The 25,926-nt window shown below is 47.8% G+C and overlaps 1 protein-coding gene across 5 annotated transcripts in view; it reads right to left on the bottom strand.

Moving 5' to 3' along the window:
* TRAK1 (trafficking kinesin protein 1) overlaps positions 1-25,926 on the bottom strand; it is a 119,620-nt gene that overhangs the window by 65,705 nt on the left and 27,989 nt on the right. For all 5 annotated transcript variants that reach the window (XM_077754340.1, XM_077754341.1, XM_077754342.1 and 2 more), the window contains exon 2: positions 19,510-19,704. Coding sequence is in view for 2 of the 5 variants with exons in the window: in XM_077754343.1 (XP_077610469.1) it covers positions 19,510-19,704 (195 nt within the window). In the remaining 3 variants the exon portion in view is untranslated. The remainder of the gene's footprint in view (positions 1-19,509; positions 19,705-25,926) is intronic.

The following is a 25,926-nucleotide window of genomic DNA, read 5'->3' as shown; positions in this document are numbered from 1 at the left end:
GCCTGTGTGTGTATGTACGCGCGCGCGCTCGTGTAAAACACATGTGATTTGAGGGTCATTTTGAAGAAGAAATTAAAGAAGACAGACTGTGTCGTGCCCACAGGAGCCTGAGGTGCGTCTCCTGGGGCCTCTCCGAGAATGCACCTCCGCGCTATCTTCCACGCATCCGAAACCTCCGAGGCCTGTCCAGCCGCAGGGACTCCACCCGGTCTCCTCCGGAATGTGCCACACCCTCCCTGCACAAACTGAGAGAGCCCTGTGGCAGAAGGCAACAGTCTCTCCCCGCGTCTCCCCACCCCCATCTCTGTGGGATCCTCCAAGCAAAATTCCCGGGAACGGCCTGCTGGCTGGGAGGCTGCTTCCGCCTTTCCTCCAGCCTCCCCACGGCCCCCAGGTCTGGGCTCAGGAAGGGGGACCCACCCAGGCCTGCCGTCCATGGTCCAGAGAGCCACCTCTTCCCCAGCCCCGCCAGCAGCACAGAGGTCAGAACACCTCTCCCCTTGCACGCGCACACACACACGCGCGCACGTGTGAGCATCGGCACCACACTCACACCTCACCCCAAAGAGAATTCAATCCAAGAGAAGCGTAGTGCTCACAAGCCCCGCACACCAACACCATCTGCCCTCCTGAGCGAAGGGAAGGCCGACTCACCGCAGAGGGCTCTCCGGGAGCCCTGGCCACCAGCCGCCTCCCGCACCAGGCTTTCAAGCCTGTTGGTGCCACGCATGCCCGTGATGGTGCCCTTCCAGTGCCCCCACCTCCCGCCCGTGTCCCCAGGAAAGGCTGCAGCACCAACGCCCCCCCCAGAGGGAGACAATACCCCCTCCACATCCCCGCTCTGTTTTGCGGGGGCCATAATTACCGTCTGAGCATTCTTCATAATACCAGTCTAGTTCATAATAATCCGCTTCAATAAATTTCTGCATAGTCAGTATTCTTGCAGAGGGAAGAAGGGACTTCACAGCGCCATCGACATCAAGTAAAACGCTGCCATGCCTCCCTGCCCTTCCAGAACACCGGGCAGAGGAGCATCCTGAAACACACCGGAATTAAGCCGTGCATTCTTAATGACAGTCCGAGGCCAAAGCAGAAAAGGGGCGGCGAGAAGAGAAATTCCGGTGGGATGAGGAGGGGAGGGGCAGAGAGGGAGGCGGTTTGCAGACTGGGGCCTCCTGGCAGGTCTGCTAATAAAGCAGCGCGGCCAGCAGCCCTGAATGGGAGTATCTGGAATCGTCCTATCCAGACGCGAGGAGGGTGACGTCAGGGACACACACCACCACCCCGAGGTCTCACTCGAGCCTCGCCTCCTGCTCGCTGCTCATCTTTCAATCTAACAGTTGCCATAGAAACCGGCCAGCTCCGAAAAATGATGCAGAGACGGAGGAAATGTCTTCCTAGGGAGCTGGGAGCAGGGGCTGAGAGGTGCCACTCAGGGAGGAGGAAGCCGTAGGCAGGTGGGACCGGGGGCCTTGTCCCCATTGTCACCCCCAAAGAACGTAAGAGACCCTGGGCCACCACGGAGTCTGCCTTTGAGAAACGCCACCATCCCTTCTGGTTTTCTCTCCCCAACCTGTTTTAAAACACTGATCTGCTTTTCTTAACATTTTTGGGCACCACCTAAAGAAAATGCAAAGGACTTAAAAAACGGACACGTTTTCATTGAAAGCCAAGTTCTGCTCCTGCCTTTGCTCAAACTAATGGAAAAACAGCCTTCGACCTACAAATCAAGAACGCCATTACATGAGGGCCCGTACAACTCGGTCTACTGTTTCACGGACACTCCTGTGTGTCATCAAAGTATAAACGTACACAGCCCACTTTCAAGACAGGGGTTGCCTCGAGGGAAGCAGGGAATGGGGCTTTGAAACTGTCCTTATAAAAGCATCTGTAATGTTTTATTTCCTAAAGGAAAAAAATGGGAGTTAACATTTATTAGTTCCGAGTGTTTGGCATGTGTTAAATACTTCTTTAAAATGAGTCACGGATAATTAGACAGATTTTGGACTTCTTATAGGTAACTCCATCCTTAAAAGCAGAGAGGTTTCTCAATCCTAGCGCTACTGACACGTAAGGCCAGATCATTCTTTGCTGTGGGGGGTTGCCCTGGGCACCTGCAGCTGGGTTACCAGCATCCTTGCCTGCCCACCCTCTCTCCTTGGAGATATGAGGACCAGACATTGCCCAACGTCCTCTGGGGGCCAAAATCTCCCTCAAAATCCTGCTGCCCTAAAACAAAACTACCCACAGAGCCTCACCAGCCCTACCATACTTTGAACGTGAGGCACTTCAATAGGATGAATGGATGAGGGAGGGTTAGATACAGTGTGCATACCTCTCTCTCTTTCTCTCTGCATTTGAATTAAAAAATTTTTAAGAAGAAAACTATGTATGTGTGTATATATACACATTCCTGTACATACATACACATGCACAATTACAAACTATATATAGACTCTTGGGAAGAATCTGTACTATATATAAATCAATCTTAACCTTCCTACATCATGAGACACAGAGGAGCCTTTAATGCTGTGTTGTGAGGTCCCCAGAGAAGGCTTCCTGCATCTGTGCAGGGTCTAGAAGTTTCTCCCAGCTGCAGGTACCGTCTCCTTACTTCTAGGCCCTGTGACCCTTCACCAGGCCTTGCCTGCCCACCAGCACAGGATGCTATGAGCTGTCTTCCCACTTGCCAGGGGGCCAACTGAGCCCACGCAGGCCGGCCCATGCACGTGAGAGCATGCCCTGTCCTGTGCGGAAAGCGGGGTTCCTGCCTCTTGAGCACCATCAAATAGCAGAACCCCTCAAGTTTCAGAAGGAGAAAGGAAAGTCAAAAGCAGCTGGTGATGAATGAATCTTGGTTTAAGTTGTAAATGGGCTTTTGGGAAAGTCTGGAAAATGCAGAGTACCAAAGAATGGTCCTGTCTGCGGCCATGCTGTTCCCCACTCTCACCACACCCTGGGGACCTGTACCCCTCCCCACTCAATTCCAGATTCTTTCTGCAGACTCCATTGCCTCCCTCACTTACTTTAATCCCTGCCCTTCCCTCTCCCTGACCCCAACTCAGATACACATTTAAGATTTTCTAGGACATCTGCCTATTTAAAGTCAGCAGCCAATGATTTCAATTCCGGCTGCACCTGCCCCCATTATCTAAACCTCTCTCTCCCTGTGGCCCTTTGTCATGTCTCTCTCGGGCAAGGAGAGCACCCCCCACCCGCCCAACAGCAGACCCCCAAGTGGCCATCCCACGTGTCATTCCTCACCGCAGGTGAGCAGAGGCAGGTGCCCCCAGGTTTTCTGCGGCTTTGCTTCAAGTTCCTTGTGGTGTTTGTAAAGAAGATTATAGGCCTCAGAGATAAACCAGCCCACAATTAACAGATGCTTCAAATACCAGCACGTTCAACAGGTTCAGTCCACTACATCTGGGGAAATCCAATATGAGTTTGCAAAAGGAAGATGTAATAAAGGAACAGGAAATGTAAACTCTGTAAAGCATCACAGCAAGTCAGATAAGGGTAGAGACCCCTTAAACAAAGGCTTGGCACATGTATCTTCCAGCACTATGAATTTAAAAAAAACACATGACACATCACCATAAAAGCAAAATTAATGGGTGGATATAGGGACGTACAGATGGATGACAGACAGACAAATGGCAAGCAGTTTAATGTCATAGTTAAGAGCATGGGCTTCAGGAGTAAGATGGCATGAGGTTTGATCTGGGCTCCTCACTGGCCATCTCTGTGACCTTCTTAGACACCTGAGTCCTATCTGCTAAATGGGGTTATTATAATACCTGTCCCAGGGATGAGGCGAGGCTTTAATTAAAAGATGGTGGAGCACTCAGCACCATGCCTGGGACAAAGTGAGTTTGCAATAAATATTAGTTTGCAATCACCTGCATCACTCAAATTCTGTAAGCCAGTATGGGCAGTTTAAAAAGACAGCACAATTTTCTAAGCTATAATTAGGGAAATGAGGTAGAAACAGCACTTCTTGACTTGTCCCAGCATAATTAACAAAAAGGGACTGAGTTCACAGTAATAAACCAGAGCGACAGTCGGGTGGGGGGAAGGGCAGGGAACGTATTTCTAACCAGGAACAGATTACCGAACACAACTTCTATCAAGTGCAAATACTGTATATATATCTGCTGTACATCTGAAGAAAATGAGAAAGAAAGAAAACAGAGCGTATCAAGTACGAAGGAAAGAGCATCGCGGACGGGTGACTTCCAGGTGCTCCACGCAAAATTCAAAGTGAACATCTACACCCGGCTCAGAAGGATAAAGGCTCAGAAGGATAAAGCCATCCACCCGCAGCTCTGCGGAGCGGGTGCTGAGATTAAGATCCAGGAGTATCAGCCTTGAAATCCACACTTTCCTCTAAGAGTCCCACCCCACCCCAAGCTCCCCCTCCCCAGGGTTCCAGAAGCTGAAGAAGCAAGGTCCTTCTCCCGTGGCCCGGGGCTGCCCCTATCACTGCCCCACCCTGGGAGAATTGGGATCAGGGACAGGTCCCAGGAGCAGCCTCAGAGAAGCCACCTCTCGCTCACCATCATCACCTGGTGGCATTTAGGAAATGCAGGCTGCTCTCCTCAGCACTTGGTGTCTCGCTCAGTGCTCAGAATCTGCTACCTAATTACCAGCTCCCATAGCTGTGCAGGCAGGGAAAGGGAGCCCAGACAGGTTAAGCAGCTTGCCCAGGATGGCCCAGCAATAAAAGCATCTGGATATAAGTGGGCATGGTCCACCTCTAAAGTCTTTCCATCAACAACCGAGAGAACGTCTAAGGATTATTTACAAATGAAATGTGAAGGGGGGCGGGGGAAAGAAGGGATACAAAGAAAGGAGACAAAAACTCAAGCTGGCATCTCGCAGCAAAAACAAACGGTGAAGCCTTTTCTTCCAGAACGAAATACAAAATGATCAGGAGTTAAATTGAAAATATCAATGAGGCTCTGTGATATTAAAAAGAAATACTATTTCCAGCTCTGTCAGGAAAGGGGCCCAGCAAGGATACCACTCCACCCACAACCGGCACATCGACCTTCTGGTGTCCAGATCTGGGTTAAACCTCCACACGGCTCCTTGGAGAGCTGCTCATCTCACGTCTTGGGGTAGGAAACATTAAGAGCCACCTACAATGCCAGCTTGCCAGAAAGCAAAGATGGCCCCATGAGGTCTTGGGTAGAAGTGATAAGGCGCCTACACCTTAAAAGGATGTTCACAGAGCCAGGTTATGAAATTGGCACATCAAACAGAGAACAGACTTAGTACCATTTAAAGGGAGCAGGCTGAGTCTGTAAAGGTCATGAATGTCAGGGAATCCCAACACGAAAAGGGCAACCAAGTGAACACGGCTACTTACTGATACATAAAGGGAAGGAGAAGATAATAGGAAGATATTTTTAATCCATCTTAAGAAGTAGGGGAGGGTGGGCGTGTAATACTGTTCTGTCTCTGCTACTAATATCTTTTATGAAGCATTACATGAACGTTTCTCTAAGTAGGGTGGCTATGAATAAGCCAACCAGATATGAAATGAGCGGCAGGTCAAAGAACAAAAAGGCTTCATGCTGTGGTNAAAGTGAGTAGTATGTTCTCTTGTAAGCACTTACGAGACTGGTAGATTTGGTCTGCAGTGTTGTGGGGAATTGAATTATATCCATTTGTAATCAAATTTAAATGTTTAAAAGAACTTAATTTCTGGGGCGCCTGGGTGGCTCGGTTGGTGAGCACCCACCTCTTGATTTCAGTTCAGGTCATGATCCCAGGGTCGTGGGACCGAGCCCCATGTTAGGCTCCATGCTGAGCGTGGAGCCTGCTTAGGATTCTCTCTCTCTCTCTCTCTCTCTCTCTCTCTCTCTCTCTCTCTCTCTCCCCTCTCCACTCTGCCCCTTTCCTGCTCACATGCTCTTTCTAAAATTAAAAAATTAAAAATGAATTTAATTTCTAAGTTTCTAATTATTAGTTGTGCGATCATATGAATTAAATATTCATATACAAATTATATATGTACTTAAATGCATATATATGTGTATACATAACTGAATAGTTATTCAGTACATTTAAAAGATAAGTGAACACTAACCATTAACGATTAAAGTAGAAACAATGCGGTTATGAATGTGCCCCCAAGTATGTGACATTACAGAACTTGCCACATGCCACTTTCCTCCCTGCCCTGCGGTGATGGGTGCAGCTCATGTGCTGCCGACCAAACAGGTGGGGAGAAGATAGGTCCCCGTGTGCTCCCCTCCTGCTCAGAAGCAGGGCCCCTCAACAGCCCCAATCCCCTCTGGAATATGCTCCCAGTCTCTAGAACCCTCCTCCCTTCAGGAGATGGTGCGTCTGGCCTTCTACCTGCACCCAGTGGTGGCCAGGAGCCTAAAGACAGAAGAGGGAAAGGCCCAAACGGAGCTTCCTAACCTTCCGCTGCAGACAGAACAGAGCTGTGGTGGCGCTCACGTGACACACAGCCTTACAAGCAAACCTTCCCTGCACCTGCTGCAGAAAACTGACAATCAGGACGCTTCTGCAGGGCTCTCTCTCTGATGTTTATTTTTTAAAACACTGCCACCGCCAGTCACTGAGCTCCCGTGGCAGAAGGCAGGCTGCTAACAAACAGCTTGCTGGCAGCCACCCCCTCCCAAACCGTCTCCACCTCATTTCAGGCCCAGGAGAAGTAGGCACCCATGTCCTGCTCTCCAGGGCTCTCCGGGGCAGAACAAAGCCTGGCCTTCGGAGAGACTTCCTACAGCACGGACACGGCATTCAACTGAGCACCACAGAGATAACATGTACCTCAGTCTCTATGCAGTTATTAAAATCACCCACACATCCCAGAGGGACACAGAGAAGACAGAGCTCAGACATGTTCCACAGTTCCAGGCTGCTTCCTGCAGCCTTGGGGGCCGCAGGGGGGTGGGGGGAAGGGCATTCCACTCCCAGGACCGGAGGGTCACACGGCAGATGTCACAGGCTTCAGAATGCAAACCAGAAGCTCCAACAATCCCCGATTCTCTTCCTGCTGTTAACTCTGAGCCTCTCTGGAGGGNGGGGGGGGGGGGACAGAGGCTGAGCTGTCATGTCAATTTCCCACCTGAGATGGTTCCAACTTTGTCTCAGACACACAGGATTGACGTGAAAAGGAAAAGAGTCAATCTGTACAGAACTGCTTGCCAAGTGGTTTTGTTCTTAAAAGATACTCGACAGTGGAATCTGGCTAGATGAGAAAAAAAAAGCTGGCAGGTGGCAGGCAACGAGGTTAAGTTTAGAGGGACCACGTGGGTAGACTGCCCCCGGGAGGGGTACCTGGCAGTCCTGGTGACCAGACACTGGGCCCGAAGCCGCAGCTGCCATCAGGCACGCCGGCATGTGGCTGCTCCGGACCACCTCCTGGCGGCCGGACCCCCAGCTCCCCAGGGCCCAGTGCCTGGGCCCCCACAGATGCCATGACCAGGTGTGGCTCACGTGCGGGGGTATCTGTGCAGCCAGAGCTTCTCTGCCCCCCACCTCCAACCCTGCAGACACCTGTGCAGCTAAAGGCAGTGAAAACAAGCCCAGGGAAGAGAGTCCCCAGGTGTGAGGGGTGAGAGCAGAATGGGGAGAAGGCACGACCCAGGGCTCATTCAGATGCTCCCCTGAAAACAAAGCCCCAGGTGTTGGGCATGGCAGAAGGTCACGGCCAAAACATGAGCATTTACAGGAGAGAAACTCATGGCAGCCATTCATAAACACATGGTAATGTCTGCATTTTGGTATTATTTTTGTTAGCAAATGAAAATGAGGAAGTTTCCCTGGCCATAAGATCCCTTTTCCGTATCCCAACACATGCCCCAACCATCCCAGTAATTTATCTTCCCTCGGGCACTCAACCCTGCCCACCACACACAGAGCCTGGGCGAGAACAGACCCTCCATGTTCCACAGGGCACGCTCCTGCACACCTGTGCGTGTGCGCACCGCACCCCGGCACCTCCTCATGGAACTATTAACCCCCCCTCCAGACAGTCAGCGCTGGGTGTTATTTATCTATTTAATCCGTCCAGGCTGACTGTGTACTGCACTGCCTCTATTTTTGACTCACTTAGAACTTTAATCAGGCGAAGTCAACCTCGGGAAGGTAGCAAAGCCCAAAACAATCTCTGTATTCTCTATGTGGGTTTTTTAATTCGCTTGTTTTTACCAAAAAAAGTAAGAAAGGAGAACAACTTTAATTTAAAAACATGTATTTTTGCATTTTTCTTTTAAAAAGCATTTATAAAACACCTGTTTAACACAAGGCACTGGGCCAGGGCTTTGGCCAATCATTCAAACACGAAGCAGACATGAGCTCTGCCCACCTGGGGTTTACTCAGTGACTGTGGAAATTATTTTCAACAACTTGAACTCTTTTAGAGCATAAGCCTGGCACAGATCTAAATCATAATGAGAAAGGTTCTAGGCAATGTAAAACATGCTTAGAGAATTAGGCCAATATTTCTATAGTATTCTGAGAATTCTTTAGAATTTTCGCTAGAATTACCACCTGAGAGCAATAGCACTTTTATTTAAAAAAACCAAACACCAGAGGTGCCTGGGTGTCTCAGTCGGTTAAGCATACGACTTTGGCTCAGGTCATATGATCTCACAGTTTGTGGGTTCAAGCCCTGCATCAGGCTCTGTGCTGATCGCTCAAAGCCTGGATCCTGCTTCAGATTCTCTCTCTCTCTCTCTCTCTCTCTCTTTCTGCCTCTTCCCTGCTCGCTCTCTGTCTCTCTGTCTGTCTCTCTCAAAAATAAATAAAAACATTTTTTAAAAAACTGTTCAAAAAAGCAAACACTATCATTTTTTTTTAATTTATAAAGCTGGTTTTACTTTTTAACAATTTCTTAGAACTGAAAATTAAAGTCCCAAGTCTCTTAATTCCTATTATACAATACAGAAAAATACTTTAAAAAAGAAACTGCAAGAAACCAAAAAATAACAACAAAAGAACTTGGTCATGGGATACCTTTGACATAAGAGTAAAAACCTCTTAATGATGTATTTCAGAGAATCACAGAACCTGACTAATTTTCAGAAGGTAAATCTGAGTTCCCAAGAGGCTATATGATTTGCTCAAGGTCACACATGGAGTTGGCAAATGAGGAAGGCCCTGTAACCTAGGGCTGACTGCTGGGTTTCTGATGACTTTTCTTCTCTAAGAACCACTCAGAGGAAGAAAAGCTTCATCATGTAGGGAAGTTACCTAAACCTCAAATAGACATCACCTTCCCCTGCACAGATTAGCAGCAGCTCTCAATTCTAGCTGAACTTCTACAGATACCAGACATGAAACTGTCCTCGGTAAAAAGTTTAAGGCGATCCCTTGAGAACACTTTGAATTAAATGCGCGCGCGCGCGCACACACACACACACACACACACACACTGAAATGAGTCGTCATACTCACATAAATTTCAGTCATCTTATTCAGGCCATGACCTTTGTTTTGTTTTATATATTTATATTGTGAGAGAGAACGACAGACAGAGGGAGAGAGAGAGACAGAGAGAGTGAGAGAGAGCGCAAGTGGGGAAGAGTCAGAGAGAGGGAGAGAGAGAATCCCAAGCAGGGATGTGGGGCTCAAATTCACAAACTGTGAGATCATAACCTGAGCTGAAACTAAGAGTCAGATGCTTAACCAACTAAGCCACCAGGTACCCCAGGTCATTACCTTATTACTATCATTTTCCAATCCTTCATTAACGGGTAGTGACCTGTACAAGCCAAGAAAAAAGTCTTCCTCAGGTATCTTATAAGAAAGCAAGTAGGATGTGTTCAGACTTGTTAAAGACCAAATATGGTGTTTTCAGGTAAAGTGCTTCTAAGTACTGTATGTCCTGATGTCTTGGAAATAAAAAGATTTGGTTAAATAAAGATGAGAAGATCATAATTCAGAGTTGGGGGGAGGTGAAATTCTGTCCATTTTAAGTACCTTAGAAACACACAGGCCTTTTTAAACCATAGATAATAAGGCCTGGACTGCACGGAGGATATCATACTGTGGAAGAGAAAGGGCTTGGTCTGCTGGGCTCAGACCCTGTTTCTCGCCCTTCCTGTGTGACCCTGGGCCAGCAACAGGGGTCCCTCTGAACTTTGGCCTCATTTTAAAAATGGGGATAAAAGGGGCACCTGGGTGGCCTGGTCAGTTAATTGTCCAACTTTGGCTCAGGTCATGATCTTGCGGTTGTTGAGTTCAAGCCCTGCGTCAGGCTCTGTGCTAACAGCTCAGAGCCTAGAGCCTGCATCATATTCTGTGTCTCTCTCTCTGCTCCTCCCATACTCATGCCCTGTCTCTGTCTCTGTCTCTCTCTCTCAAAAATAAATAAACGTGAAATGAAAAAGAAATTTTTTTATGGGGATCAGAACTGTCTCCATCTCTGAGCAGGGCAGGGAGACTCAAAGTGCCCAGCATGTAATAAACACTCAATGGGTGTCCTTTTCATTTATCTTTAACCACCATCACCTGCAAACCATACAGCAGAAATTAGAGACGAAATCTGAGAAGAATTTGGAATCCAAAGAATGAGACATCCACCAATTTCCAAATCTCCACAGACCATTCTCCGGCACGGAAAACGTCAGGAGGATCATAAACTCTTACCTCACAGAATGTTGCACTATTCATCCACTCATTCAACATGAACATATCAGGCTTACTAACAATTTGATGGCTCAAAAGAACAGGCTGGTTCTATTGCATTAAGTGAATATTTAATCTAAGAATAAGTAATAATATAGTTCAAGGAAACTTAAAAATCATCACATTTTCAAGCCAAGTAAATCAACTTCTAGAAATACACCTTCAGAAAATCATGAGTTGGGTGGACAGACACTTTTGTATGTAACTGGTGTGTTATCTAAGGAGAAATTAGAAACTGCCCAGATTCTAATAACAGACTAATGATTAAGTCTCTTGTATTAAGCAACAATGAAAAAATTGCAGTTTTCAAGAATTTTAGTGCCATGGGGAAATGGTCAACATATACAATTAAGTAAAAAAGCATTATGCTCCCAAATATGTAATGTATTTGTTGGATGAAAAAACCACTAGAAGTATCTCACCAAAATAGAGAGAGAGAGAGAGAGAGAGAGAAGTGGTTGCTAAGTTAGTCCTCTTTTGTTCTAATTTTTGTTCAATTATCTATAACCAGTCTACTTTTATGACTAAAAGATATATTATTTTTAAAACCTAACTCTGTTTAAAGACCATTTATGTTCACCGAAAGGCTAGGCACTAAGAGCTGAGAAAAAGTGGGTGCCATGATTCTGTCAAACAGGGACAGGCAGCCCTGCTTCCTCACCCTGACCAGAAACGGACATCATCTCCCAGTGCCGTCACCAACAGAGTAGTCACCAAACTTTTACGTTTATTTATTTTCAGAGAAAGAAGAGCGTGCACTTGAGCGCTCAAGCAGAGAGGGACAGAGAGACAGAGAATCAGCACAGAGCCCGACGTGGGGCTCCATCCCACAACCCTGGGATCCTGACCTGAGCCGAAATCAAGAGTCAGATGCTCAACCAACTGAGCCACCCAGGCGCCCCACACAACTTTTTCTTTTAAAGAAAAAAAGAAAGAAAACCGAGGAACAAACAGGCTCCAAGACTTGCTCATGCTTCACAGGTTTCAGGGCGAGGGCTGAAGCGTGTGCTGAGTATCTACAGATGCGGCATGGGGGAGAAGGTGCCTCTGAAGACAGAAAGGAAGGCACGCGGCCCTGAGGCCTCCGTGGAAGTCAGGCAGCTGGGAAGAAAAGCCAACGTGAAGATGACAAACTGGTGTTCGGTTTATGTGACACTTCCTGTGGGTGGAGAGGGAAATGTAGACGTCGCCTACAGACAGGCAAAAGCTAAAGCACAGGAGGTGGGGAAGACGGGAGATGCCAAGACAGACAAACATCCACAGTTAAGCAGAGAAAGGGGAAAAGAGATTTGCTGAAAATGAAAAGTAACAAACAAAACCAGAGATGACCACCGGTCAAAGGAGAGGCAGAGTTAAATATCGCCAGGGATAGTTCAAGTGCACGCAGATACATGCTGCAAATAAAAGTTACGGGAGCACCTGGGTAGCTCAGCCAGTTGAGCGTCTGACTCTCGATTTCAGCTCAGGTCACGATCTCAAAGTCATGGGATTGAGGCCCACCTCAGGCTCTGTCCTGAGCGTGGAGCCTACTTATGATTCTTTGTCTCTCTCTCCCTCTCTCTCTCTCCCACCGCCCCTGTGCCCTTCCCCCTCCCTGTCTGTCACTCAAAAAAGAAAAAAGTTTCAGTGGAAAATGCTTTAAGGACTTTTCATACTTAATCCCTTCAAAAGAGCACTTCGAAGACCACACCTCGTGATAAGGAGGCACCTCGCTTTGCTTAGAAAGAAGGAATGCTCTACCGTGTCTGTATTTCCAGGCATTCTTGGTTGACCTGTAGCCACTACAAGGAGCCACGGCTCCTGGAAAGCCACTGCCACCACACGCCAGCTGACCAGTGAGTCTCTCGAGCCTGGGCGTTTGGGCGCTTAGGAATCAAGCTCATTCCCTGCCAATGGTCATTCATGTTTGTTCCCAAACCCGTTCATGTCCCTTCTGCTTGTTAATGACATTATATAATTATGCTTATTTCATGAATAGCACCAAAAAAAAAGAGCTGTTTCTTTGAAAGCTAAGCTTAACACCTTGAAAAATGAACTTAAGGATTAAATGGCCAATTCAACGTGGATACACAATTGCGCTGCATCTGAAAAAATCATGTAACAAAGAGAGGACCGCGCACTTCAAATCCAGCGTACGTGTCCCGATAGGCTCATGAAGGTCAAGTGCTTAGCGCAAGCCTGGCTAACAGGAAGCAGCCCACAGAGGTGACTTTATTATCACCACTTACATTATCATGATCTAAGCAAAGAGAGAGAGGAGAGCCTTGAAGGCAGCAAAACAAGAAAGGGAGGGACCCTACAAATGGGCGCCCTGGGCAGGCTTCTCTGCGGAGGGCACCTCGTGTTGGGAATCAGAGGGCAGGAAAGGACAACATGTGAAGTGTCCACAGTGAGGCCAGTCCAGGGTGCAGGGGGAGGTCACAATGAGGCTGGCTGCACAGAGGGCCCAGAGCCACATCACGGGGTCCTGGAAGACCCTGCACTTGATCCAAAGAGCAGTGAGAGGGCAAGGAGCAGCACGACCCAGTGGGGGACCAAGAACAGACCAGTCGGGCTGCTGAGTCAGCAGAGAAGCGGAGCGGAAGTGGGAGAGGGTTCCAGGAGCCCTGGCACGGGACGGCGGCGCTTCATCCAGGGTGGTGGTGCGGGGTCTGAAGAGCCATCTGAGATGCGCACGTACGAAGAGTTAACAGAGCCAGCTGACGGCCAGCAGGNTGACCAAGTACAGGAGCCAGGGGCAGGGGAGGGAGGGAGGAGGAAGTGGGGGTCAGAGGTGGGCCCAGACTTGGGCGTCGCCAGCACGTTTACAGTAAAAGTAAACAATAGGACAGTATCTTGAAACCCTTATTTGCTTTATAACCTTCTCTCCTCCTTAGGAGAAAGATTATTCCAGGGAAACTCAGAGGTGAGGTGGGTGGAGAATTCTCTGCACTTGAGACAGAGATTCCATGATCCCAGGCTTCTTAATCAAAAAGTGATACAGAACAGCCCCCCAGAAATGGGGAACCAGAAGGAACCACCACTACCGACCAACCAGCCACCTTCACGTCCGGTCTCTGCAGTACATTATGTGACAAGAAAGATCCACAGCCACACGCACAAGTGATTTCCACCGGAGATGGGGAAGCGTTACGTACAGACCACAGGACAGAGGCAAAAACCACAGGAAGGAGGAGGAAACTTCACCTTGAAATTAAGTTGCATCGGCTAAGTTTCACTTGGGACAGTGACCTTCGTTAAAAAAAAGTTCAAGTTTGAATCTGTGGGACACGCATTTTGTAAATAAATAGCCACTGATATTCTCAGACTGAGGGTTTGCTCTTTGTATCATGTTTACCAAATGGACTTTATTCTTAAACTACAACTGTTTTCTCATTTAGCGAGAGAGGAGTGAAGGTATGAAGTCAGACCAGACAACCTAGGTTTGGAACTCAGCACCCCACCTTGCTGGCTGTGTGACTCTGGGCAAGTTTCTTAACTTCCCTGTGCCTCAGTGTCCTCATCTGTAGAACAGGGGCAGTGACATTCTTTCACTCAGAGGTCAGTGTGAGAATTAAATGAAATACACGTCAAGAATTAGAAACCATGCCTCAGACACAGTAAGGGCAGAGCTGACTCTTCTTTTTTCCTCTTAGACCGTCTAAACCAAAACATCCCATATCTATGGGTACATTTGCTGTGTGAATCATTTCCATTTTCTGTGTTTCTCAGACTCATCAGGAGTCAAAAAATCAACCCGCCTGTTAAAATTGTCTGTAAAGGTCATTCTACCACCTGGTAAAGGTAGACACTCAAAGATGTGGACACCTCTTCTTACCAGACCACCTCTCGCAACCTAAGGGTCGTGAGTTCAAGCCCCACATTCGGCTTGAACTAAATTAAAAAAACCAAAATAAACTAAAATAAAAAAAACAAACAACAAGAAAACGAGCCAGCTGAACACCGGGCTCAAAAGGCAAAGCGTCGTTTCTCTACTCTGGGGGACAGCACGTAAGAAAAGGAGCTGAGTTTTATCGCATCCCCTATTACTGGCACCCCTACGGTTACCCCGTATCCCCACTCCCACCCACAACAGAGAACCACTGCCTTAACTGAGGAGATAGTAAATATAAAAGGAAACAGTTCTGTTATCTTCTCACACACCTCACAACTGATTTAACACACCGGTGAGTCACACTGTTGTGGCCACCGCGTCACCTGGGTTACGCACGTGTAAACAAACAATGAAACTCAAAATGGACACCATGCACCCAGCAGGCTTGGCAAGGCTCACAGACCCTCCGAAGAAAGCTTTGAAAACAGAAAATGAAATACAAAGGACTACAAAGGAAAATGCGGTTTTTTTTGTTTTTTGTTTTTTTTTTCTAGGAGAGATAGAGAGAGAGACAGCGTGAGCAGGGGAGGGTCAGAGAGAGGGAGTCACAGACTGAAACAGGCTCCAGGCTCTGAGCTGGCAGTCAGCACAGAGCCCGACGCGGGGCTCGAACCCACGAACCGCGAGATCATGACCTAAGCGAAACTCGGACGCTTAACCGACTAAGCCACCCAGGCGCCCCTATAATGCGGTTTTTAAAACATGAAGAAAGCCTGTGATACAAGAGCTTCTTTAAATAACATATTAAATAACAAGATGTAGGGAAGCCTTCTGTTCAGGTCACAATCTCCTGGTTCATGGGGTCACAGGTTTGAGCCCCATGTCGGGCTCTGTGCTGACAGCTGAGAGCCTAGAGGCTGTTTTAGATTCTGACTCCATCTCCCTCTGCCCTCCCAGCTCATACTCTGTCTTTCTCTCTCTCAAATACAAACATTAAAATAAAAAAGTAAATAACAAGACCTATCAGCACACCTAATGATTGCCATTTGAAAGCAGCGATGAGTAAAAGTGGTATTTCGAAGTATCTGTTCCCACAATAGCGTGACATGAAAATCTTGATTTCTATTGGTGACCAAGTCACAGGTCCTGCTAATGCCACAGTACTTTGTTTTCTATGTTCACAGTGAACGGAAATGCTGCATTTCGGTCAGAAGTTAATGAAAATAAAGATGTAATTTCTGTGGGGATGAGCACTGGGTGTTATATGGAAACCAACTTGACAATAAACTATTTGTAAATAAATAAATAAATATATCAAAAAAAAAAAAAGATGTAATTTCATTTCTTTCCAAGTCCACAGAATCCCCAAAATCCCTCTACAGACCTGAGGTCCCAGAACCTGAGTTTGAAAGCCCTGATCAAGAGCCAACTATATCTAAATGTTAACCTCTGGGGACACCTGGGTGGCTCAGTCGGTTAAGTGTCTGGCTCTTGATTTCGGCTCGGGTCATGATCTCATGGTGGGTGAGTTGGAGCCCCGCATGGGGCTCTGTACTGACAGTATAGAGCCTGCTTGGGATTCTCTCTCTGCCCCTCCCCTGCTCTCTCACTCTCTCTTGAAATAAATAAATAAACTTAATAAAAATAAATAAATAAATAAATAAATAAATAAAAAATAAATAAATAAGCTTAAAAAAAAAAAGAGTTAACCTCTGATCATTCATTTAACCAACAGTTAGCAAATATCTACTTGGCTCTAAGCCCAAGTGCCACTGAAGGAAATACAAAGTAAGACCTGGATGCAACCACACTCCAAGAATTTTCAGAATCTCTGCTCCGTGTTTACTTCGCTTCTCCCAATTTTAGTATAATTTGTGTTATCTACTACCAAATCCACCAGAATTTCTTTTTTCTCCCTCTCTTCAGGATATAACTAAAAGCGGAATGAACACGTGGAAAGAAGCCATGGAGTCTGTTCAAGTATACTACTGAAGTATTTTAGAAGCTGGACATCAACGGGGCATCTGGGTGGCTTAGTCGGTTAAGCATCCGACTTTCGCTTAGGTCATGATCTCGCGGTTCGTGGGTTCGAGCCCCGCGTCGGGCTCTGTGCTGACTGCCAGCTCAGAGCCTGGAGCCTGTTTCAGTCTGTGACTCCCTCTCTCTCTGACCCTCCCCTGCTCACGCTGTCTCTCTCTCTCTCTCCTAGAAATAAATAAAACATTAAAAAAAAAAAAGAAGCTGGACATCAGGGCTATGGAACAAATACTAGGAGTCCTCCTTGCTTCCTCTTCCTCAATAGTCAGACCAGTCTTGCCCAAACTGCAGACATGGCACAGGGATGAAGGAGGCAGTTCATACAAAAGTTCTCCCCAAATAGTTCTCCCCATGGATGGTTCCTGTGACGCTGCATATGTAAGTGGCTAATCTGTGCAGAAGGGACCCAGGAGTCTCCTGTGCCAGAGGTGGCCATGCAGTGTCCTGCAGAATCACAGGAGGGTCTCTTAAAGAAGAGAAAGGAAGGGGCGCCTGGGTGGCTCAGTCGGTTGAGCGTCCAACTTCAGCTCAAGTCATGATCTCTCAGCTCATGGGTTCGAGCCCCCTGTCAGGCTCTCTGTTGATTCCTCCTAGCCTGGAGCCTGCTTTGGAGCCTGTGTCTCCCTCTCTCTCTGCCCCTCTGCCTGTGCTCTGTGTGTGTGTGTTTGTCTCCCTCTCTCAAAAATAAATAAATATTTAAAAGAAGAAGCAGAGTAAGGAACGCATGGGGGATTTTTGAAAAAGTAGTTCTGTGGCGAATTCTACTGCAAAGTGGTCCGAGGAACGAAATACAGAAGCTGCCAAGAAGGTCACTCAACACGGTTCTCCACCCCAACGCCACATCTCTTGCTCTTACAGATACCGCAAGTCAACAAAAGTGACCGGCAAAGAGCTTCCTGCACACAACTAGACACGCTGGAAATTCTGAAGCTCCAATGTGAACACTGGTACGAGTTACATGCTGCCTATCTGCCCTGGTGTGGATAATTCTATTTTTATTCCTATCGAAACTGATTATCTGAGTGTTCACAGAGACTCGTAGGATTTGTCTTATGTATAAAAACACAGGTCAGTTTAAACAAAATTCCATTCTCATTAACATCGAATAGAGAAAATGTGAAAGCAGCCCCAGATACATGCTGAAAGAGAAACTTGCACTTCCAACTTGTTTATTCCAAATGATTTCACAAATTTGGGAAAATTGGAGATCACTCTGTATTGAAAAAATGATGACAGAAACTTACAGGTGTATTAGAAGCTGGTTTTGAACCACGTTACCACCGAGTAGAAGCAGGACGGCTATACTTTTTATTTCTAATGGGGACACAATGGTACGCAGGAATGTAAAGATGTCACCTTGAAAGTGACATCACCAATTAGACTAGGCTAAAGTTAATGTGAATTTTCAACAGTCAGAGGCATCACGACCAAGGAGAGCTGGTCTGTCCTACGAACTTCATAGGGCTACGGCGAATTTCTACAGAGTATGATTATTTCTACAAAAGCACCTCCTGGATGAACATTGGAAAGATCGTTAGCATGAGTTTTTTAAATTATCACATGTTTTCCCAATCTGCACAAGATCAGGTTCCCACCCTTGTTATCACACATGGGGGGGCGGGGTACAAATGCTAGTATACTTCTCACCCTACCAGGTGTCAGCTCTGCAGTCCAAGGCATGACTGGCTCACGGTGGAAGCAGTGTTTTGAGTTTCCTGAATAACCAGCCTAGTGGCTCTCACACGGAAGCCATTAGCCTTGGAAAGCCAAGCTCGCAGATGTGGAGAACAGACTGGTGATGGCCAGGGGCAGGGGGGTGGGGGGAAGGGGTAGGAGAAACAGGTGAAGGGAGTCAAAAGGTACACACTTCCAGTTATAGACAGACAGGTCATGGGGATATAATATACAGCATGGTGACTGTGGTTAATAATACTGTACTGCATATTTGACAACTGCTGAGAGTAGATCTTGCAAGTTCTCATCATGAGAAAAAGAATTTTAATATTTTATTATTTTTTTAATGTTTTATTTATTTCTGAGAGAAAGAGAAAGAGATAGCCAGCATGAGCAGGGGAGGGTCAGAGAGAGGGAGATACAGAATCAGAAGCAGCCAGAGCCTGATACAGGGCTCGAACCCACAAACTGTGAGATCATGACCTGAGGCAAAGTCGGACGCTTAACCGACTGAGCCACTCAGACACCCCAATATTTTGTTTACTTTAATTTGTAAAAAATGTTTAGTGTTTATTTAGTTTTGAGAGAGACAGCGCACATGGGAGCAAGCACGAGTGGGGGAAGGGCAGAGAGAGGGGGCAGAGGATCTGAAGCCAGCTCTGTGCTGATAGCAGAGGTCATGACCTGAGCCGAAGTCAGATGCTCAATGGACTGAGCCACCCAAGCACCTCATGAGAAAAAACACTTTTTTGTTAATGTATGGGAAGAGATGTTCACAAGACCTATGTGGTGATCATTTTGCAGTGTATACAAATATCAAATCATGTGGTACACCTGAAATTAATATAATGTTATATGCCAATTACACATCAATTAAAAAGTATAAAAAAATAAAAAATAAATTATCAGCCTTGGTAGGTGTGTCTTGCTGTGTCATAAATAATACTAAGTAGCCAAGATGTTCCCAGTACCTCTGGTTTAAATGCAAACTCCTTCCCAGGGAGAGTTTCTAAGTTCTCACATGGTATTTTGAGAAGGGGGGAAATGGGAATATTTTCAAGTTCTTCTGTACAGTCAGGAGAAAACTAGTTCACGTGAAAATTCATACTTGGTCCCCACCACTCTAAGACTTCTATTCTGAACACTCAAAGTCAAGGCCTTGCACGTGGCTAAACCCTAGTGCCAGGGTTCTCGGCACACCCATCCGTAAATGGCCAGCCTGAAGACCCGCTAACCAGCGCCAAGCCCCATGTGGGGCCATGGCGAAGCAACACAGCCCATCACGGACCAGACCAAAGGGAACTACTCACGGAAGTACTTCAGCGTCTCTTCAATCTGCTCGGTTGTGAGGTCGATGTTGGCATCCGGAGAAATGAGGGGCGTGTGGAGCCAGTCGTCGTGATCATAACCGTAGATGGTGTCGGCTCTTAACTTATAATGGGGCAGCTGCTCCTCGAGCAGGCTGATGATCTCGACTTCCGGAAGATCGGTGCTGTTGCACACGTCTAAAGAGAGGAAGACAGGAAGGTGAGAGCCCAGGACTGGTCTCGGCCTCGCTGCTGACCTAAGTGACCTTGTGGCCGCAGCAGGTGTCTTTGGCTACTTACCCACAGCATGGAGAGACCAGATGAGGCCATGCGGGCGGGGGCTTTTTCCTATTTAAATTCCACTCTCAAAACTTATAAGACCCACCTGAAACATTCACTTTCTTTGAAGTAAAGCCACCACTCCTGTGCTTTATGGGCTTGGTCATTCTTCCCAACCCTTTCTCTGGCCACTCTCTTTCAATCATTCTAAGTATAAGCCAAACGAGTTAAAATTGCACCAATATGCCTAACTTCTTCTCACCACTCTTACCAGTGAAGCCACCCCCCACACCTAGGATTCTGCCTTCATTTAATTCATTCATTCAACTGTTTATCCACCGATATTTCTTTCCATTCATCCGTCCAAATATACCCTGAGTCGCAGAGACACGGGAGATACAACCATCAACACAACAGTTATGGTCCTACGCTTGCAGTGCTTGTATTCTTGGGGGCTTCCAACCAAAGTAACCGGTGCCCCTCTGTCAAGGCAGAGCTGGGACACCACCTCGTCCCAGATGTGCTGGTGTTCTGAACCCTTCAAGCCGACTTAACCTCTCTCCTCCCTTCTGTGTTCACACAGCATTTTGTCAGATCTTCTTTGGCTGCACTTATTAAGTTCTGCCTTCTGGGTAGTGTTCAACCCATCTCCCTGTGAGATGGCAAATTTCCATCAATCGTTGTTCTCAATCCACCACCCATGCCCTTCACCTCTCACAGGTCCCGTGCTCAGGGGGTGTGCCATAAAGCCTGTGAAGGTGAATCCATCCATATAAAAGCACATTAAAGAGGCCTTTTAATTAAACTGTAAAAAAAAAAATGCAAAGTACCCAGACAAGCCCAGTCTTACACTGTACCCCTCAGAAGAATGAAATAAATGTTAGTGTGGGGGCAACCGGGTGGCTCAGTCGGTTGGACACCTGACTCTTGGTTTTGGCTCAGGTCATGATCTCACAGTTCATGAGACTGAGTCCCACTTCAGGCTCTGTGCTGATAGTGTGGAGCCTCCTTGGGATTCTCTATCTCTTCTCTCTCTCTGCCCCTCCTGTAAGAACTCTGTCTGTCTCTCTCTCTCTCAAAATAAATAAATACAATTAAATAAATAACCTAAAAAATAATAAACGCGAATGGGTGAGTGCTAATTATCTCTCAACTGATTCTGCCATCAGTCACTATACTGACTCGGACCCATGATAAATGGCAGGTGTGAACAGTAATGGTCTTGTCAACTCACAAATAGACCAAGGCATCTGTGGTGCTCAGGGCTGGGAAAGAGAGAAGAGTTAACTCAGTCTCTTGTTCTAGGAATGAGCCTTCCAAGAGAAAAACCACTCAAAAGATAAGAACAGAGTAAGAGCCACAGGTGCTCTGGCCTTGCAGTAGTAAACAAAGGTGGGGGACAGGGTCAAGGAGGAGGGCAGAGCACGGGCTTCAATCTCCCGTCCCTTGTCCCTCTCCGAAGTGCAGGGAGGGGGCAGAAGAAAACCCTCGAGATCCATGACACCACACAACAGCCGGGGGAAGTAAGGAAGAGGTGACAAGCGATTGCAGTTATGAGTCATTCCCGAGGACGTGGAAGGTGGCATCAAAGGAAAGGAGAAAGGTCCACCCTGAACACACACAGAGGAAATGAGTGTTGCCAACGGTGTGGGTCCTGGGGTGCCGGTCCCAGGGTGCGGCGAGCTGGGGGGCGGGGGGAGGAGGGAGCAGGAAGGGCCCCGGGCAGGGGTTTGCTAGAGAACCAAAGCCAGCACAACAGGGAAGACCGGTCTCTCTGCTCCTCTCTGGGCTGAACCAAAGCAAAGGCGGCGGCAGGCAGCGGCCACATGGCCGCTCACACTCCAGCAGAACACGGACACACCTGTGCCCAGAAGACTAGCTGTGCCAGAGACTTACCCAAATCCCTGTGTCCTTAGGCTCTAAGGCCACATAGCTGGGGGGAAAATACAGAAGCACAGACAGAGAGAGCGTCCAGTGACCCAGGGCTTCCCTTTGGGCAGAAGTGCACTGAGAGCACCTGTGAGACTCCCTCTACCTCCTACAACCCACACTCCCCCCCTCCCTTCTTGCTCAATTTAATTTGCAAAGCTTTGTTGCTGAGCATTTTGATGCAGGAAGTCAGTGTGGTTTTTTACGCGCTGACGAAAGAGAAGAAAATAAGTACAATGTGAAGACATTTAGAATTTTACTTGGGGCTTCTGGGACCGGCGGGGAGGGGCAGGGGTCAGCATCTGACCATTTGATTTCTGTGCCTCTTGTGGGAAATGCCACTGCGAGTGTGCGCTTGGCATTTCAGCCCGCTGAAAACCGGACCGGAGCCGCTCTGCCACTCGGCAGAGATCTGCCGCCAATAGAAGTTACGTCCTCCCCAGGGCCAGAGCCAACAGCCCGACCTCAACACAAGTGTGTCTTATTTCTTCTCACCTCCCACCAACAACAGAACGCCACCCAGAGGCTCAAGATGGGCCCATAACTGAGCGAGTATTTCCTTCTCTCAGGATCAGGTGAAGAGGAAGTTCCCACAAAGCTCATCTTGACGAGAAGCCTCATGGCTACAAAATGGCAGCCTTGTGAGAAAGGGGACGTGGGGTCAAGGAGGGCTGACATTGGTGGCATCTCAACTGAACTGAACATCTCAACTGGTCCCTCCACCAAGGGCCAGGCCAGCCTACACCTAGCGGAAGAGGCAGGTCACCAACACACCCGAGTGACGCATGCTCACAACAGGCTAGAATCGTCCATGTCACTGCTCTGGATCAGGGGGAAGGCAATAATCTAAACTGAAAATGCCTTCTAAGAAGTGTCACTTCTGAGCATGTTGGCGGCTGCTCAAACCCTGAGCCTTGACCTGTCCTTCCACATTTCCAGGGCTGAAGGTCAACCTATGTACAGCATGAGTCCTTATGTCCAAAAGAGATTGTTTTCCCAAAAGCACATGATGGCTGGCGAGATAAAATATCAAAAGGCGAGACTGTGCCAAAATGTCTTTTTAAAAAACTCTGTGTGTTTGATTTTGCCATAATGTGACCAGTCATATAAACAAAGCAAGTTTTCAGCTCCCTGGACGCCCAGAGAATCAGAGCACTGAGAGGGATTACGGAGACCAATGGCCCTGGGGACCTCCAGAGGAGGGGACACCGCATTTGCCTCATGGAGAAGCACCCAAGGCCTGAGGTTGGGTAAACATGGTATGAGGGTCTTCGAGATTTCCCCTGGAATTCCTGCACTGTTGCAAGCCCAAGCCAGCTGCCTTCAGGGCGCTCCCTGGCCCTCCAAGCAACCTGGACATGCATAATATTTGCTCTGGTTTGTAGATGAGGAAGCTGAGATTCACAGGGGCTGTGCTCAAGGCCACGCAGGTAAGTGGCAGATCCCGTAAGAGAAGGCTCAGCGGAAGGATTGAAAGCCGTGCCCCGCCCCATGCCGCCCACCTCCCAGGCAGGCACATGAGAAATGCTGACAATTTCCCAGCATATTCTCATCAGGAAGTTTTTGTGACAACTTCACAAGTATGGTAGTGATGTTCAATTAAACACACTGACAAATTAGGGAGATGTCAGAATAATTTTCCCTTCCAGAGCACAGGAAGCAGAGTGGAGAAGTGAAGCAACTTGTCTACAGGACCACGAAGGATCAGGGGCCCGAGAAGGATGGCCCTGACCCCCTCTCCTGGAGCTGACTCAAGCTCAAGGTGTGAAAGGACACTGTTGGCCCAACCTGGAGGAAAGGACCCCTTTATATGCCTGACAGTCATCATTTCTTCAAAACTCTAACCCCCATTATTAACAAGACATAAACGTGTTCTCAGATAAGGGATCAGCCTACTGATTGCACTCAGCCCCCAGCAGGTCCCTGCCTTTTGGCAAATGTGCAACAACCACAGCCCAGAACCCACCAAGCCGCAGCCTGTAAAACCATCAAACGGCCAGGCTCACACAGGCGGTCAGGCTGGACCGGCCCCTTCGCATCTTTCCACCTCCAGTTACTACAACAGCCCCCTGGCTGCTGGCCACACTGCCACTGGAGCCATCTGGGGAAAGATGTTTCTAAAACATGGTACTGCTCTGCTTTAGAAATGTCCCAGCTCCTCAGGGGCACCTAGGTGGCTCAGTTGGTTAAGTATCCAACTCTTGATTTTGGCTCAGGTCACGATCTCACAGTTCGTGAGTTCAAGCCCCGTGTGGGGCTTAGGGCTGACTGTTGAGCCTGCTTGGAATTCTCTCTCTCTCTCTCTCTCTCTCTCTCTCTCTCTCTCTCTCTCCCTCCCCCCTCTTCCCCCCTCCCTCTCTGCCCCTCGCCCCTCCCTCCCCAGCTCACGCACTCTGTCACTCTCTCTCAAAATGAGTTATGGGCATGGAGGAGGGAACTTGCTGGGATGAACAATGGGTGTTATATGAAAACCAACTTGACAATAAACTATACTAAAAAAAATAAATTAAAAATTTTTCTAAAATACTAAACATCAGAAAAAAAATTAAATAAACAAAATTTAACAAAGAAGCTTTTTAAAAAAAGTTAAAACAAAAACAAACAAAAGAAAACAAAACCAAACCACTCCCAGCTCCCTATGAAGTACTTCATGATTCAGCCCACACACACCTTCCTAACATAGTAGCTGTTAGGACAGGGGTTTCCCAATATCCAGTTTCTACTTCTTCCTTTCGGTAATGTAATTCCCAAGGCGTGGCTGGGCACATGGCCACCTGGCTAAAAACTACATTTCCCATCTCCTCTTGCAGTAAGGTATGTCTCTATGCCTGGTTATCAGGAGGTGCACAGAGCTTCCAAGCCACGCCTTCCCCACCTGTGGCATGCAGAGAGTGGGCTAGTGCTGAGAACCTCAACCACACAGGTAAAGGCAGCAACACCAGAGCAACCCACGATGCCTGGGACCTCCTAGTGGGGCCCAACCTTCTCCCAGGACTTGTAAGAGAGAAAGAAAGAAAGGTCTACCTTGTTGAAGCCACTATTACCTTAGTCTCTGTTAAAACAGCCTTTCTTATCAAGTGCCATCTCTGCTATTTTCTCCAATACCTCTTCAGTTAAGCCACACCAACTTCTCACCATTTGCTAAGCACAGTTTTTCACAAATCTTGGTTTTTACACCAGCTGTCCTAGCTGCCTAGAATGCCCTTCACTGCCCGGCAAACTCCATCTCAAAATACCACTCAAATGTCACCTTGTATTTCAAGTTTTCTTTGACTTCTGTCCTGTGGCTATATATGTAGTACATCGACTATTTCACTACGATGTTATGAGTGCTTTCTGCAATCCCTTCTTCACTAACGGTAAGGCCCCTCATGAGAAACAACTGAATTAGCTACCTTTGCAGCCAGCTGGGTGATAGTAAGTACTCACTGAGCGCTGCAAAAATGATGGGGACACAGGCAAGGATGAATCACCAATAGAGAGCAGGGCTAGTCTGGCAGCCCTACGTCCCTGACATGGACCAACTCCCAGCCTTCAGTACAGGGGAGGCGGAGTCATCCAGTGCCCAGGGCTGTCGGGCCCTTGGGTGCTCCCACCAGAGGATGAGGAGTACACTTAGGATTGTCAGGGGGTGAGACATGGTGCTGGAGCCTGCTAGGCAGCCAGAAGTTCTTGGGCTAAAAGTGCAGCTATGTCCACTTGACACCTGACTGGGGTAGATCCTCACCCCCACAGAGAGGCTGGAAGGGGTCCCCTCTGACACACAGGTGGCATGCCAGCTTCATGGAACTTGACAGGCACCCAAGATAATGCTTAACATTTTACAGCAGAGGCGGCAGCTCTAAATTAGAGTCTGACATTTAAAAATCAGGGAGTCTCATGTAAAGATACAGATTCCTGGCATCTCAGAAGAAATCGACATATCTAGGACCATGCAGTTACATGCTCTGAGTGGGGGGCACCCCCAGATGGGGTGGGGGTGGCTCCATAGAGGATTCTGGGGCCTCCCGTCTGCACACCAGAGCTGGAGGGCTCTGGGCCCGAGAGAGCAGAGAGCTGCACGGATGCAGGGGAGAAGCGTTCTAAACACTCACCCAGGCTCCGAAGGATCCTGGGGCAAGAGCAGAGGAGGTAGAAAGAACAAAAGGAGAGAGGGAACAGCGCTGGTTAAAGAGGAAAGCTTTCTGAGAAGAAACTGGCACAATGGGGGGT

The sequence above is a fragment of the Crocuta crocuta genome, unplaced genomic scaffold, assembly GCF_008692635.1.
Source record: "Crocuta crocuta isolate KB4526 unplaced genomic scaffold, BGI_CrCroc_1.0 scaffold70, whole genome shotgun sequence".
Classification (NCBI taxonomy): domain Eukaryota; kingdom Metazoa; phylum Chordata; class Mammalia; order Carnivora; family Hyaenidae; genus Crocuta; species Crocuta crocuta.
Note: the sequence above shows the minus strand (reverse complement) of the source record. Positions and strands in the feature narration are given on the sequence as shown.